Source organism: Sarcophilus harrisii, chromosome 6, assembly GCF_902635505.1.
Source record: "Sarcophilus harrisii chromosome 6, mSarHar1.11, whole genome shotgun sequence".
In the NCBI taxonomy this organism is placed as follows: Eukaryota; Metazoa; Chordata; class Mammalia; order Dasyuromorphia; family Dasyuridae; genus Sarcophilus; species Sarcophilus harrisii.
In genome coordinates, this window is record NC_045431.1 from 196,767,266 (window position 1) to 196,785,081 (window position 17,816).

Here is a 17,816-nt window from a genome sequence, read left to right on the forward strand (position 1 = left end):
TAAGTTCCCCAAAGGGCAGGAACCATAGCTTTAGTATCCCAAACAGAATTTAGGAGGAAAAAACCCAAATGCATCATGCATACCATGATGTATGCTTTCTCACTGCTAAATCATCCTATAAGTGAAGGAAGAAAAGATGCTTCATGAAGAGTACTGGTCATAGGAGTTAGAAAACCTGGTGATTTTTAACATTAATTTGCTTAATGAATTGGGAAAAATTGCTTGCCTGATTCTAAGTTTCTTCATCTGAAAAATGAGAATATTATCTACCATGGAATGTGGAGAAGTTGCCTGGTATAACATAGCACTGACCTTGGAGTCAATAAAAATCGAGTTCAGATCCCAACTCAGACTGTTACTACTACATGATCCTAGGCGAGTAACTCTTTTTTTTTTTTTCGGTTTGCTTATCTGTAACATGCATATAATAATGACATTTACTCTACATGTTCAAATAATGGAACAAATATGCTTGCAAACCTTAGAGTGTTAAATAACAGTCAGCCAAAAATAGTTATTGTCTAACTGAAAATCTAAGCTAATATGTAAAGTGTTTGAAAGATGTTAAGTGTTCTTTTTAATCAAGTGTAATGTTTTCCCCTGCTACTCAGTTATTTTTAAATCATAATTAATCATTTACATTATTATTTTGCATTTTTCCTAAATTATTTAGAAGTGCCATTCCAAAGAATAAATGATAAGCTTGTTTCTTCTCTCAAGAGGTCCCCTTCCTGATATGCGTTATGGCAAAAGCCCATGTTACATAATAAACATGAGTTCACAGTCAGATTCTCCATGTTTTTCTACAAAAAAAGCTAGGAACAAACATAGGAGGTCAGTTGATTCAGAAGAGTTTTCAGCAACTATGGTCTTAAGTACAAAAGACTGTCACCAGTCCTGCTTCACTCCCAATACTACAAATCAAATGATCCATTTTCTTCTAGTAGTAATTGGTTCTGTCCATGGATGCTTGCTTGCCTCTTATTATTCACATGACAGTGGACAAGTCATGTACATTCTCTGAGACTCAGATTCTTAACCTGCAAATTGGAGATAGCACCTTTGGGAGCAGACTCAATGAAAGTAATCTGTAAATTGTAAAGTGCTACATGTACCAGCCATCATCATCATAATTATTAAATCATACAAATCATGAGTAAAAGGAAGTCATCTGTTGGCCAAAGCCACTTTAATTGAGAACACAGTTCTTGGGAGTATCCAAAAGATTAGTTGAAAGATTAGGAGGGAATGGTGATTGAAGGGTTAAGGAAATATGATAACCAACATTAAGGGCTGTCCTGGATAGTTTTTGTAAGCTTAACTTTGTAAGGAACCTGAAAGGTCATTCTAGTCTAAATACCTTATTTTACAGATGATGAATATGAGATCGGGAGAATGTGACTTGTTCAAAGTCACACAGGTAATCAATGACAGACATGAGATTTGAATCTAGATTTTCTGACTCCAAACCCAGTGCTTCTTCCACTGCCCCATGCTACTGTCTTCAAACAGTATTGGCTCGTTGGTAAGAGTAGTAATGGGCAAGGAGGAAAGGAAGGGAGCATAGGAAAAAACCTTAGAGAGTGTGTTCAATGCTCTTGACATTTAGATAATAGAGGCTGTGTGCTAATAGGTACTCTATTACAACCAATTTTTGTTTACATACTTTCACTGGATTTAGGCCCATCAAGCATCTGGTAGCAGGTTAATAATTATTTTAAAAAGTTATTCAGAAAATGTCAACTTGTAGGAAAAGAATCCCATTGGACAAGTTCAATATCTCTCTTGAGGAATGAACATCTCAAGTTGATGCTTCTCAGATGAATCCGGTGAATTCACCCAAATGTCTTCTTAAACATTTATCAAAATTCTTGCCTTTATTTTTTAGATAAATAAGAAAAATTGTATCATGATTGAAGACAATAAGGAGAACAAAGACCATTCTTCAGAAAGAGGTAGAGCTGCTATTGTTTTTTCCTTGAAGAATGAGGTGGGAGGACTTGTAAAAGCTCTGAAGCTCTTCCAGGTAAGTGATCTTCTGCCTTTGTGAAATGGTAGTCTTTAAAATTATAGTTGAAACATGCTGTGAGGTTTAAGTCATCTTTTCCTGAGTGGGATTCAGAGAACTCTTTAAAGAGCCCTAGAAATCATTCCTTTCTCTTCACCCCCAAACCAGCAAGTCCAAATCTCTCCCTCCCACTCATGAGTCTTTTGTTCTTCATTCCAAGATGGGCCTTACCTAACTAAACTAATTTGCCATTAATCCTTAACACATACTTTTTATCCTCTCCATTTCTGTCTATTATCTGCACATGTCACGCTCATTTCCTTCCTCTATTCCTTTGTCATATCATTCCCTGTCATGAATGTCCTTCTCTCATCCAAATTTTATCCACCTTTCAAAGCCTATTTTAATACCTAAGTGTTCCATGAAAGCCTTCCCTGAAGACCACAACCCTTAGGAAACTGTCCTATAAATTCAGATTATATTTAGTCTTTATCTCACAGTTTAGAACTCTGAATATGTCTATGTGCGTGCGTGTGTGTGTGTGTGTGTGTGTGTGTATCTCTGTTTGTCTCTGTCTCTTTATCTGTTTTTCTTTCTGTCTCTGTCTGTCTCTCTCTGTATCTTCTGTGTCTGTCTCTCTTTATCCCTCTCAAAAGATCTTGACAGGCTAGAACGTTAGGACAAATAAGATGATGAAATTGGTAAGTGTAAAGTCTACACTTAGATTGAAAATCAGTTTTAGTAGTATAAGATGAAGAAGGCGCGAGCATATAGGAGTTTGTTTGAAAAAAGATTTAGTAGCTGTAGTGGAATGCAAGCTCAATATGATTCTCCAATGTTATTTGGCAATAGTTAATTCAGTTTTATGTTACATAAAGAAAAATATAGTATCTTGGATTAGACAGATGATAGCCTCACTGTACTATTCACACCACAACTGAAATATTAAGTAATTTCCACCTGCCACTCTGAACAAGATAGACTGAGAGACAGATAAAGTGAACGATCAATAAATTTGTAAATGATCAATAAAATTGATCTAATATTCTCCATGTTCACCGTGAACACAAATAATCCATTTATCATGGTGGTTACATTTGTGCAAAGGACTGGGATACAAATTAATCCCTTTTAAGATTTACAGGAAGAAAAAAAAGCATTGAGGGTGATATTGGAACAACTTTATTTCCCTTGCATTTGTCATTTTATAAGTGTAAAATGAAAATTTAAATGATAATAAAAATTCACTATTATAAATTTAATCATAAGATTGTTTATTATTAAAGTAATTTTAAATGATCTTCACTCAATGATTTAAAACAGGAGAAGCATGTGAACTTGGTGCACATTGAGTCCAGAAAGTCAAAGAGAAGAAACTCAGAATTTGAGATTTTTGTTGATTGTGATACCAACAGAGAGCAACTAAATGATTTTTTTGACCTGTTGAAGTCCCATGCAAATGTACTGTCTGTGAATTCGCCTGATGCTTTTTCTATGCAGGAAGATGGTAAGTCTGAAAGAAAACATTCCCTTAAAAAAATGAGTTCTAATTTCAGTCATTCATCAAGCATTTGTTGCTTGTGAGCAACCTTCTGAAGACATGCTCCATATTTAATACAAAGATATGCTCCGTGTTTAACACTTAGGATGGTGTCAATAACAACAAAAAAGTTATAACTTAATTCTCCAGGAATTCACAGGCTAGTTGGAGGATACACCATAGATACAATTAGAGAATAGTTTTAAGGCAATGTCTGACTAAATGGAAGCAAACACAGCACAGCACAATTTAAACTTTTGGCATATGCAATGAAAGGGCATGAAATTTCTTAAAGAGAATCAGGGAAGATTTTCTGGAAAAAATAACTTTTAAGTTATTTTTTGAAAAGATTAGGGTTAGAGCTATGGCATAGTCTGGGGAAAAGGAATGAGACCCACATTGATTTTTTAATTTAAATAGTTCTCTTTATTTCATTTCCATGAAAATAAAAAAGAAATAGCTCTTGAAGAGGAGGTTTTCAGCAGAAGAAAACTAATTACTAATTGTTCATGTCCAAATTATTATAGACTTTGATATTTCTTAAATCTCTATCATCATAATTCTAAAACATTAAAAATACATGAGTAGCTTCCCCATTCTGTTGTATGCCTGAAGAGATGGTCAAATGCAGGCTTTCTAGAACATAGAACGTATTAGTTGTTTTCAAAATAAGGCAGGAAAGCCATACACTTCATAGTTATTGCTGGTAATAATAGCTATTTTTGTTAGATAGGTTAATGCTTTGAATATTAAACACATTGCCTTGCTATACATTATCCAATCATAATCTCTCTCTCTCTCTCTCTCTCTCTCTCTCTCTCTCTCTCTCTCTCTCTCTTTCTTTCTCTCTCTCTCTCTCTCTCCCTCCTTTTCCCCTTCCCACATTTATTGGGGTTTGCCATTGTGAATTAAAAATTTTCAGTTCTGCCAAATATTCTTGCTGTGTAGGTCATTGATTCAACTTTCACAGTGTTTTTCTCTTTTAAACTATTCAGGTATATTCTGCTGTGGCTCCATGCTCTCCTGGGAAACATAAAGTCTTCTCTTCTGCTAAGTGTTGATTTCTTTTTCTTTTCCTTGAAATATATATTCATAGATTTCTGGATTTCTTTAAACGATCTGGAGGGCATATCCTTTTGTTTTTAATGTATTCTCTATTAGTTTATCTGCTTATGCTCAAAGTCTTTAAGTAGCTTTTTTCCTGAAATTTTGGGTAACTTCAGTCTTTTTTCTTTATATTTCTCTGTTTTTCACTTTCTGGCTCTTACTCCTTTGAAGGCAATTTTCCTGGGAGCTGGATCTCAAAGTTTTCTCCATCTCCTGTGCTGAGGTGCTCCATCACTTCCTGTGTTTCAGTAACAACCTTGGTCTTTAAAATGGCATCTGGGGTGATTGAACTGGTCACTTGCACACATATATACACATTCTCACACACATACTAGCCCAATTCTCTTTGTTCCTCCATCCTCTGACTGACCACTGTTACTGCCTGGAGGGCTGCTAGGCAGCAATAATTTTCCAACTTTATATGGCTCATAGGATAACAGAGCATGAAATGATCTTAGATGACATTTAACTTGACAGCCTCATTTTACAGCCAAGGAAATAGAGGATCAGGGAGGCTAAGCAACTTGGCCAAGATCACTCAGGTAGGAAGTACCAGAGGTAGGATTTCAACGCAGGTCCTCTCTATCTAGAGCCAGTGACCTTTCCATTGTATCATCCTGCTTCTTAAATACTTTGTTCATGGCAACCCTGTGAAAGAGACATGGAAAGTATTATAATATCCATTTTATGAATGAGTAAACTGAGACTTGGAGAGACACTTGCTCATGTAGTACCAGAGCCAAAATTCAAGTCCAGTACTCTTCTGACTTAAAGTTTAGCTCTCATTCTACTGCACTGCCTCTCAGTATAGCACTCTGCCTCCTAGATATCTGAAGTCTATCTAAAAACAGGAATTCCTTTTTCTTGCTTCATTGTTTCATTGAAGACTTACAACTTGTTGGATTTTTATACTTGCAGAGATGGAGACTGTTCCCTGGTTTCCAAAGAAGATTTCGGACTTGGACAAATGTGCCAACAGAGTTCTGATGTATGGAGCTGAGTTAGATGCTGACCATCCTGTAAGTAATAAAGGGGAAAGACTTCTGTATAGTTTTTCAGCTAATATCAACCTGAAACAAAAAGTATTTTAAAATATTCAAATATATTTGTTCTCTCTCAATCTCAGGGTTTCAAAGACAACACGTACCGTAAAAGACGCAAATATTTTGCTGACTTGGCTATGAATTATAAGCAGTAAGTCTATGATAAAAAAAACCTTCCACAGTTAATCTAACTTTGAGACGGTATTGAAATAACACGTAGAGAACAAATCATCTTTATTGATCAAATTGAAGCAAGTAAAATAAATATAAATTATACCTTGATTTTAAATTCAAACCAATATCTTTGTTTCATCTCATTTAGTGGTGACCTCATTCCCAAGGTTGAATTCACTGAAGAAGAGATAAAGACTTGGGGAACTGTGTTCCGAGAGCTCAATAAACTCTACCCAACCCATGCTTGCAGAGAATATCTCAAAAACTTACCTTTACTGTCAAAACACTGCGGGTATCAGGAAGACAACATCCCTCAACTAGAAGATGTCTCACGCTTCTTAAAAGGTGACATGTTCATTATTTAGTGTAAAGAAATGCCATACTGAATATTAGCTATGCAATTTTAATGTTAGAATTGTAAAACTTCACAAGAGAATACACAGATGGCTGTATATCTTTTTTAAAAAAACGTAGTGGGAAGTAAAATTATGTGACCCCAAAGGGTATTTCTGGAGCAGTGGTATTGAGGAGTATTGTTAACTTGTTTGAATATTTTCAATGACAATAATTCTGAGATAACTTGTATACCAGGAAAACCAGGAAATATATATATATATATATATATATATATATATATATATATATATGTATTATAAGTATATGTGTGTGTGTATATATATATATATATAATATGTATTATATAGGTATATGTATATATATATATATATACATACATACATACATAGAGAGAAGAGAGAAGAGAAGCAAGAGAGAGAGAAAGCGAGAGCGAGCGAGCAAACTAGTAGAGTGGTGGATTAGGGGCTAAATTCGGTAGATTAGGCTGAATTTGGAATCAGGGAGAACTGAGTTAAAACCTGTCTCAGACATTTACTAACTGTGATCCTGGGCAAATCACACCTCTTTAAGCCTCAGTTTCCTCATCTGTAATATGGAGATAATAATAGAACCTATTGTATAATATAAATAAATATAAATAGCCATAATAATAGTATAATAATGTCATTATATAATGCATAATGATAGCCTTATTTAGCACTATCATTTATGTGGGCATCCCCATCTACTAAGTGAAAACTACATAGTTTCTGGAAGGATTTGGAGCTGAATTCACACACAGATTATAGTTTTGAGGGAGAGCAAGAGAGTTGAGAGATCAAGTTTCTGTGTCTAAATATAAGGAAGGAAGCCATGGTCTCTCACCAAATGTCCCTTGGTGTCATTGCTAGAGATAGAATATTGAGATCAAAAAGACCTTTTCATTTGGAGAGTTAAATGCTCCAGTGGGATAGAGCACTTAGCCTGAAAACAGGAAGACCTGAGTTCAAAGCCAAATCTTAAACACCTAGTAGCTATATGACCCTTAACAAGTTACTTAACTTCCATTTGCCTCAGTTTCCTCATCTGTAAAATGGGGTTTAACTCTTTATCTTCCTGGGTTGTTGTGAGGATCAAACTATAAAACACTTGGTACAGATATTATCACATAGTGAACAATATAATATATATATACAAAACATACATATTGGTGTATAATTATGATATATAATATTTATTATTATTATTATTATTATTATTTTACTCAGAACAAAAATGCTGAGGGTTTGGGGCCTCTTCTTGAAAATTTTTTCACTGTTTCAGAGCGCACAGGGTTTTCCATCCGTCCAGTTGCTGGCTACTTGTCACCAAGAGACTTCTTAGCAGGTTTAGCGTTCCGTGTTTTCCACTGTACTCAGTATGTGAGACACAGCTCAGACCCCCTCTATACTCCAGAGCCGTAAGTATTGTTGCTTGAGGATGACAAAATCTCATTCTGTAGAATTTAGATATTCAGTAAATATCTTTGCAGGATAACAGATAGAATGCAGAGTATGCAGTCATCAAGACCTGCATCCCAGGTCTTGCATGAACTCTTGAATCCCAGACACTTGCTAACTGTATGCCCCTGGCAGGGCACTTAATCTCTTGGTGCCTCAGTTTCCTCATTTGTAAAATGACAGGATTAGACTCAATGACTTCTCAAATGTCTTTCAGCTCTAAATTTATGATCCTATGTTTTCCTCTGTGCCTCAAGCAACTCCCTAGTAATTATTTGCTAAGTCAATAATGGATTTTGATTTCTATTAGTGGAGGTACTTGTCACATTGGGAATTCCTTGCACTGATTAAATCATAAATCCTCCCCTCAACAAACACAGCAGTTATAGGTGTCTTTATGCCCTTTGGCCAGTGTCAGAATTCATATCACATAATCCATTAGAGTTACATCCACTGAAGCTGCCTTCTGTTTCTAAGCTATTAAATGTCCTGTCTTACCTTGGGGAATGAAATAAAAATAATGTTTAAAAATGACTTTCTGCTGAATTAAAGTAGATAATCACACATTGGTATTCTGCTTTGTCAGCAAGTATCATGGTATGATATGCTTAATTCTATTTATTTTTCAGGGATACCTGTCATGAACTCTTGGGTCATGTTCCTCTTCTGGCTGAACCTAGCTTTGCTCAGTTCTCCCAGGAAATTGGCCTGGCATCCCTTGGAGCATCAGATGAGGCAGTGCAAAAGCTGGCTACGGTATAGACCTGAACATTTCGATCCTTTCTTCCAGGATGTTAGCAGCTGGCATGCTCACAACTGCCCTCCTTAAAATGATTGAACTTGGTGCTTGAGGGTATGACTTATTATTGTTTAAACAGAGTGATTTAATGACCAATTTAACAAATACCTTTCCTGTGCTTTTTTAAAGTGTTACTTTTTCACTGTGGAATTTGGCTTGTGCAAACAAGAAGGACAGCTGAGAGTTTATGGAGCAGGGCTGCTCTCTTCCATCAGTGAACTCAAAGTAAGAGCCACAAATATTGCCATTTTTTCATTTCTTTTATAAACAGGATTTGAAGTATTTGGGTGAATTAATGGATATCTGCTATGGAAAGCTCAAGAAACATGTCCTTAGGACTAAAACTATCCAAAGATCTTGAAGTAGACTGAGTCACTGTTTCTCTAACAAGATTTCTAAAAATTGCTACATTATTTCATAGTTGGTATCCTGTTTTCATATATATGTATCCAAAACAGGAGTTCTTAGCTATTTTTAACATCATTTAAAAATTAAAAACAATAATGCTTTTAAAAGCATAACATAAGATACAGAGAATTACAAAGGAAACCAATTATATTGCATTCTAGTCATCAAAATATAAAAATATAAACCCTCCATCAAGTTCATGGATCCCAGTTTAAGAATTACACCTTTTAATTAGAAGATGAAAGAGAGAACTATATAATTGGTAGAGCACTGGATTTGGAATCAAGAGGACCCGAGTTCAGATTCTTCTTTAGATACTTGCAAATTGTATAACTTTAGGCAAGTCTTTTAAACTGTGCCTCAGTTTCCTCTCTCATAAGAGATTGGACTTAATGATCACAAAGATGCCCCCCCCCCAATTTAAGTCTATGATACCATTTACTGATTTTTGATCCTAAGAATTTTGACCAAAGTTCTTTTGAAACTATCTTCTAAGTTGCTAAATGTGGATCTCTTTGATGGTGAAATGTTTTCTTTCTGATAGAAATAACTTATATTAATCTGTCTATAATAAACCTAGAAAACAACCCATCTATATTAATATTAAAGCAAATAAGGGAGGTCCTTTAGTAAAAAGAGGATTTGTCTTAGAGTCAAAGATCTGAGTTTCAGTTTTATTATGTGCTGGCAGTGACCCTAGCCAAATTTCTTAGCACTTCTTCCCTTTTGTTTTTCACCTATAAAATGGGAATAATAATAATTTACCCCATAGTTTATTGTGAGGATCAAATGAGACAACATATATAAGATGCTTTGCAAACCTTTAAGCATAATGGTTTTGTTTTTCTTCATTCATTTTAGTTGGGTCTGAATCCATTTGGGGTTGCCTTTGCAAAGATATGGGAGTAATTTGCCAATTACTTTTCAGCTCATTTCACAGTCAATGAAAATGAGGCAAACAGGGATAAATGAATTTCCTTAGAGTCACACAGCTACAAGTATCTGAGGCCAGATTTGAACTCAGGTCTTTCAGGGATAGTGCTCTACCCCCACTGTATCACCTAGCTGCCCCTAATTATTATATGACAGGAGCTATTATTACGAGATATTGATGGGTTGCCTCTGTTTTAGTGAAGGGGGTTTCTACACTGAGAATTCTCTACATTGAGATGAAATATAAATCTGGACAAAAAGAAACCCAAGCAAAAAACTGTATCTGATTTCTACTACCTCTGTGACCTTGGCCAGGTCAATAAGCATTTATTAAGTGCCAACTAAGTGCCAGACACTGTGTTCTCCTGTGGGAATACAAAGAAAGGCAAAACATAGTTTCTGGTCTCAAAAATCTCACAGTTTGTTAGAGGGGAAAACATGCAAGCAATTATATATAATATGTGTGTATGTATGCATATGTATGTGTATATATGCACCTATGCTTATATATGATGTTTGGTCTAGTTTCAGAGAAAAGATGCTAAGATTAAGGTAGCCTGGAGAAGGTTTCTTGTAGAAGGCTGGAGTTCAGGTGAGACTTGAAGGAAGTCATGGAATCCAGAAGGAGAATATGAAAAGGCCAAGTCAGTTCATCTCCCTGGCTCTCAATTTCTTTCTCTGTAGAATGAGAGGTCTCTGAGAACCCTTTCAGCTTTAGAACTTTTATGTTCTGAACATGAAATCCTTTAATTCCTAGCATCTAGTGCAACTTAATTCAACAGATACTTTTAGTAATTTTTTTTTTTTACAAACGCATTAGAGGTTGTATTCTTTGCCTCAATGATTCTGGGCTTGTCTCCTAGCATGCCCTCTCTGGACAAGCCAATGTGAAGCCCTTCGATCCTAAGATCACCTGCAAGCAGGAGTGCCTCATTACAACTTTCCAGGAAGTCTACTTTGTGTCTGAAAGCTTTGAAGAAGCAAAGGAGAAGATGAGGTAGAGTTTGTCTCTTTCCCTCATTCTCTTCTAAAAAAGGCAATCTTGAAGATGTAATTTAGAGTGATTAGAAGAAGCTATTGGATGCTTGGGGAACTTTGGGACAATTCCTGTTCTGACTGTTAACAATATAGTCAATTTTACTTTCACACACTTATGACTTCCTGAGATCCTAAATGGACTCTCATCCATTCATTCACAATGAAGTGATTGATAGCTTTCAGAATCCTTGGGAAGTCTATTATATAAAGTCCTGGATAAAGATAGCAATCAGACAATTTTCTAGAAAGATTGGGACAAGTGGACAGCTTATTTGCTTTGAATTTTCCCATTTGTGTTTATTATTCATCCATCCATCCATCCATCCATTCATGTTGGTGGTTTATTTGCTTTGGATTTTTCCACTTGTGCTTGTCATTCATTCATTTATTCTTCCATCGGATCCATCCAATAAGCATTATTAAACCAACAAGCATTTATTAAAGAACTACTAAATACCATGTGCTAGGAGATACAAAAATTAAATAGCCCTTGCCTTTACAGATCTTTCTGGCAGGGAAAATATATGTACATAGAAATTAAATACAAAATGAAACCAGTAATTTTGGAAAGGGGGAAGGGCTCTAGCTACCAGGAAAGTGTCAGGACAGGTTTGCATTAGAAGGTATCACTTGATTTGGGTTTTGAAATAAGCTACAGATGCTGTGATGTTGAAATGAGAAAAATATGCATTTTAGGCATAGAAATGGACCTATATTTGGGCATAAGAATAGATTCAGAGGATATTGTGTGCATGGTGAACAAGGGTAAGCCAGAACCTGTGTACCTTTCTTGGGAGAAAAACCCAAACCAAATAGGATATTGTCCGTTAACAGTGGTGGTGTGAGAATATTGATCATACATGTTTAATTTTAGGTAGTTTTCATTGACTTACCTGAAAATTGATTTGTTTTCTTTGTTGTTATCTCTTTAGAGAATTTGCAAAAACCATCAAGCGTCCTTTTGGTGTGAAGTACAACCCATACACACAAAGTATCCAGATTCTGAAGGACACCAAGAGCATTGCCAGTGTGGTCAATGAACTTCGACATGAACTTGACATTGTCAATGAAGCCCTTACTAAAATGGGAAGACATTTGGGTGTCTAAAGGGAGGATATTCCCTGCTCATTCAAGAGTGATTAATTCTAGATAGGATTTGAACTACTGCAGAGGACTTTGGATATTTCCATAGAGACCCATGGAATAGACTTTTTTTTTTTTTTTTTTTTTCAAGAGCCAAATGATGGTTGAACTCGCTGGCTATGAAACATAATTCTTAACCTCAGTGATGCTACAAGATATTATTAATCAATCCCTGGAAATGTTCATATGAAAGATATACTTATCTAATTTGTGGGCAGATAGTCTGACTTCCTAGATATTAAGTAGTTGAATCCTACTTCTAAGAATAGAAAAAAAGAATATTTTCTCTACAAAATATTTTTCCTCTATTTAAAAAAACAACTAGTTTTTTTGTGGTTGCTAGATGAGTATCTTTAATCAAGTTCAAGTAAAAATATTTGACCTCCTTAAATGTATTATTTATTGTAGAATTTGAGACTTTCCACCACAGGTTTATTTTTATGTTTAGGTGGATAAGGTATTGTCCTTGACTGATCATGCTTCTTCTGAAATTATGAAAATCCCATAGTACTTAGTTCAATAGGGGGTTCTGGCAACAGATGACCAGGTAGTAAAAACTTCTGTAGTAAACTCTTAAATATCTCTTGACTTTACCAGATAGAAGATTAAAGTTCAGTAATGAGATTTCATGCTCCTACTCAAAAGTATTCAGTGGTTATCTGTTGGCCTTTAGGATAATCAGATGACAGTCAGAATAGATCTTAGAAGTAATCTATTCCAACTCCCACTAGAAACATGAATTTGGTCTTTAATATTCCTTGTAATTAGCCATTCATTTTCTGTATAATTATTTCTTGTGATGGAGAACTAACTATTTCCTGGGGAAATCTCTCTTATTGGTGGTCATCTCTATCATTAGGAAGTTCTTCCTAGTTAAAATCTGCCTTTTATAATTTCCACCAATTGGTCTAGTTCTATTTTTAGTAGTTGCACAGGATAACTTTATTCCTTCTTCCTTTATGATATCTAAAAATAGTTGAACAGCATGGTACGTGGTATAGTAGAAAAAAGCAGAGGTTTTGCAGTTAGAGGACACAGATTCAAATTCTGCCTCTAATGATTGCTGTTAATGTGGTTTTAAGCAACTTGGATCTCCATTTTCTCATCTTTGAAATGAAGAGGGTTAGGCTAGGGACCTCTGAGTTCCCTTTAAGCTCTAGGTCTATGATTTTTTTTTTTTTCAAGAAATCTTTTTTTTTTTTTTAATTTAATAGCCTTTTATTTACAGGATATATATATGGGTAACTTTACAGCATTAACAATTGCCAAACCTCTTGTTCCAATTTTTCACCTCTTACCCCCCCCCCCACCCCCTCCCCTAAATGGCAGGATGACCAGTAGATGTTAAATATATTAAAATATAACTTAGATACACAATAAGTATACATGTAGGTCTATGATTTTAATGTCATGGCTTCCCTAGTTTTTCTTTTCTCTGGAAAAACACAATAACAACTCTAGTTTCTTCAACTCATCCTCATATGGTATAGTCTGTAATCCTCTTATCTTGACTTCCCTCTTTGTGGTAGGTTCCGAGTTGTCATATTTTCCCTAATATGGGGATAGTTACTTCCTTTAACTTGACACATATTTATTAAACTACATTCCTATTAAGCAGAGTAATATGCTGAGTGTTTAGAGAAAGAAAGTTTAGCCTAAGGCATGGTTTTTTCTTTTATGATGCTTACTAAAGCTAAGTCTCAAAGGAAGATGGGACAGATAATGGCAACATTCATACCACACAAATTAATTAAAATAATGATTAATTAGGCATGGATAAAAGAGATGTTTAGCAGTGGATCTGAAACACAATTGAAAAGGGAATAGAGTAGAAGAAATAAGACCTGTTAGTAAGTTAACAGTTGGATGATAATGTGTGCCTATATGAGAATGGTCACCATGGGAAGAGAGGAAAGAAGATGTATATTCTGGACACCAGAATTCCTTTTAAGTCGTTCAAGATTCGTCTTTATTAGCTCACCATATAGTGATAAGAATCCAGTTTCTTTTCCACAAAAGAACCTTTTCTTTTACCATTCATTATTTAATTATTTACATTTTCCCTTATTAAATTTAATCTTGTTATATTGAATTTATTATTCAAGCCTTTAGTTTTGTGGGGATTTTGACTCAGTGGTCCTAAAACCGAGCAGTTCTTCTGTCCCAATTTTTTGTCATGAAAAGATTTGATGAACATGAAATCTATGATCTCATTTAAATCATTGCTCAAAATGTTAACTAGAAGAAGTTGAGAGACAGAGGCATGAGAAAACCTTATATGCTGACAAAATTTCATTAACTAGTTCTTTTTGATTCAATCTTTCAAGCAGTTATCAATTCAGCTAAATGCAAAAGAGTATCTTGAAAAGCTTTTCTGAATGCCTTGGTGAAATACAGTATGTTGTGTCTAATGCCATTCTCTTGATCTACCTGTCAAAAAAGGAATGGAGTTAGTTTGATCTCACTTGGTGACCTCATATTGACTCATAGATATCATCACTTTCCTAAGTGTTTATTAAGCATTTGCTTAAAAATCCAGCCTAGAATTTTTTTTTGAAGGTAGATGTTGATACCTGCTCTGTAAAATTTATTGTTTTTTTTAAATTGGGGTAACATTATTTTTTTCAAATTCCAGTTATAGAATTACTGAACTGGAAGCAGCCTCAGAGACCTCCTAATTCTACCCATCTTTAGACAAAAGTTCTTGTCTACAGTTTCTTTCAAATATCCTTGGCTCAGCAGTCCCCCTGCCACTTGCCAGGTGTTTTGGTATCCTAAGCTTCAGTTTGACCAGTCCTTTTGAAGTCATTGAGGACAGATAGGCACTCTATTTAGTATCTTCTCATTTGTCTTGAGTTTCCACTTCTCCCATTTATTTTTTGGTACTTTCCTTCTTAGTCTAATGCCCATTTTTTTTCCTAGAGAAAAATAGAAACAATATAAGCAAAGTAATTCTATCTTCTCCTTTTATCTATCATCCCATCTCTCCTAAGTTGCAATTCTATTCTGCTTTTGATTTTCCACTTTACCTTTAATCTAGGACAGAAACTGGACTTGTAGTTTCAATGCTACATGAAACTTCAAGGTGAGGAAATTCCCTCCAGTAATGAAGAGTAGCACTTTTTCTGCAACTTAAGTCTTAGAGAGTTGCCTGGAGTTCTGACTTACCCAGGATCACATAGCTAGTAGATGTTCAAAGTAGGACTTGAGCTGTCCACATATTAAGGTCAGCTCTCTATCTAGTCCCCTACAATCATCCTCCAGCTTCTCTTTAAAAATAGCACTCTGTCATTCTTTGTGTTCCTCACCAGCCTCAGCTTTTTCATAGCCTTGGTTTTCTTTTTTGCTATTTTTAATATTATTTTATTATTTTTATAGCACCATGGTACTTTAATTTTTATTTTTTCCATTCATCAGACTTTTCTTTAATGTTCTATAAACACAGCTTTTTTAGTTTGTATTGCCATTTCCTCCCTCCCCCCCCCCACCAAGAAACCCAAATCAACCAATACTCCATTTTTTTTGCTAGTTATTATTATTGTATTATAGAGGGATATTATTTAGAGCAGATTAGTAAAATTTTAGTCATTCATTTCAAATGGAAAGAATTCTCAGTCCACATAATGTTCTATAATTCCATATGATTTCTATGATAGTGGCCCGGCTTAAGAATGCTGTTACTTTCCACCCATCTCCTAGTTTTTGATGCTATATTAATGCAAATTTTATCCCTAAATATTCAAGCATTGTGCACTAGAATCTGACTCGTCCAAAATAAATACAAGGCATTCTTTAAATGAAGTCTAGAGTTTGGATTTTCTTAAGGATATGGATTTTATATACATTAAAACTAAAAAATGTACTTTTATATTCATGTTAATATATTGATGTGCATTGAGACATTACATTCTAATCTAATTTCTAGATACTTCAGTTATCAATTCTGCAAAAGAAATATATTAAGAATCTTTATTTTAAAGAAATGTCTGATCTCAGGTTATATAAGAAAATGAAAGCATGATGTTTCTCTTGTGTTATTTCACAACTTTGGCATTCATTAGATCTAAGATTTAATAGCATGATTTATCTATTAAAAACACTATGTCTTGGATAATTGAAAAGCCTTTAAAATATTTGTGCTAATTAGTAAGTTCAATTTGGTTGCAAGAATATCTGTTTTAAGTAAAATCAAACTGGCTTTTTCAGGTGATTACATACTTGGTTTATTCTATTTACATATTGCAAATGGAAGTAGATAATCTAACTTAAAATGTAAAATAACATTTCAAATCATATAATGATTACAGTTTGTTGGAATCAGAAGTTAATTTTAAACCTTTAGAAATAAAAAAATAAAATAAATCAAAATGGATCTCTTACCTTGGGATCTAAGAGCTGCAGAATAATTAAATAAACTTAAATTGTTACTTTCTATCCTTTTTACTAAGTTTTTACATACTAGTAGATTTGGGCTATTGTGGGCTCTCCATACTTGTATGTGTGTTTAATAATATTTCAAGCATGTAGAAATCAAGGGCACATTGGCACTGAGTACCTCAAATTGGGAAGCAGTTTCACTAATTTAGTTGAGATGCACTAAGGACTGACCACTACTTCTCAGAAGAAATTGGAAGCAGCAGTGCCGTGACTTTTTGAGGGAAGTCCTGCCCCAAACATTTGTTGGAGTAGCAACATTTCTCAATCTATGAAATATGTCATCTACAGCACTACACACTATTAAGTGGGAAAGTTTTAGAATTTTCTTTAGTCTAAAAATGGAAACTATTAGACATTTTAGGTTATTCTATATACAACTCCTTGAGACACTGTAATGATGATCTGGTCCAGTTTAGTGAGTCTCTGCTTATTAAATTGTTGAAGCATTGCTTAAGTCTTACTTGCTATGTTTTGTGTGTCTGCTGTTCAAGTGGATAATAAATACTTGCAAAATTCACTATCTTGGTCCTTATTTTATTCATCAAATACTAAAAAACATTGAGGTATATTTTTACAGCTTCATCTATCTATGAAGTACATCACAACCAGGTCCCTTTAATGGCCTATTGATATAAAAAACACATGGAAGTATATTTTTACAATTTCATTTATCTATGAAGTCCATTATAACCAGGTCCCTTTAGTGGCCTATTGATATATTGTGCTACTTACTGCACTGGGGGCATGCCTTTAGTTCTCTGATACCTTCCCATCTTGACCAAGGCATGCATTGGTGTGTCAGCTCAAGGCAGAATGTCTAGAATTGGAACTAACTAATCTCCAAGTGCTCTAAACCAGCACTTGGTTATCATTAACATTATCTGACAAACCAGAATTAACCCAAACTAACCAGCTACCCCTTAAGTGTGGGCACTTTACACAGAAAGAGACCTGAATAGGGCTGTTACAGTAATCCCTGTTCTTCCTGTTCCACTCTCTCTGATATTATCACTTCTGACTCAGCCTTCCTGGGACCCATGACTTGAGCAGGTGGGAAGAAATATATAATCTTTACATCCAATGAAATGAAAGGGGGTTAGTAGTGGGAGAAGCAGAGCAAGAATTTCCTGGGCTTAAATAGGTTGCAGGAAGAGATTTAAAGATAAAAGATGCTGCTTTGGCTGTGTGACTAATCTTCTCTAGGTATTATTTTCCTAATCTGTAAAATGAGAAGATTGGACAAGATGCTAAAATCTTTCTATCTCTGAATTCTAAGATTGTTTAGAATTCTAAGATCCTTTCCAGCTCGTGGCTCAATTGAATCTGGACTATTTCAAAGTGTTGCCTATTT

At 34.8% G+C, this 17,816-nt stretch overlaps 1 protein-coding gene across 1 annotated transcript; it reads left to right on the forward strand.

Moving 5' to 3' along the window:
- The first annotated feature begins 1,824 nt into the window (after window positions 1-1,824).
- Window positions 1,825-12,718, forward strand: TPH1 (tryptophan hydroxylase 1). The gene is made up of 10 exons (XM_031941703.1): window positions 1,825-2,026; window positions 3,332-3,515; window positions 5,574-5,674; window positions 5,782-5,849; window positions 6,021-6,217; window positions 7,532-7,667; window positions 8,337-8,463; window positions 8,636-8,731; window positions 10,711-10,844; window positions 11,818-12,718. The coding sequence occupies exons 1-10, from the start codon at window positions 1,910-1,912 to the stop codon at window positions 11,990-11,992; spliced, it is 1,335 nt and encodes a 444-aa protein (XP_031797563.1). The 5' UTR covers window positions 1,825-1,909; the 3' UTR covers window positions 11,993-12,718.
- The last annotated feature ends 5,098 nt before the right edge of the window (window positions 12,719-17,816 follow it).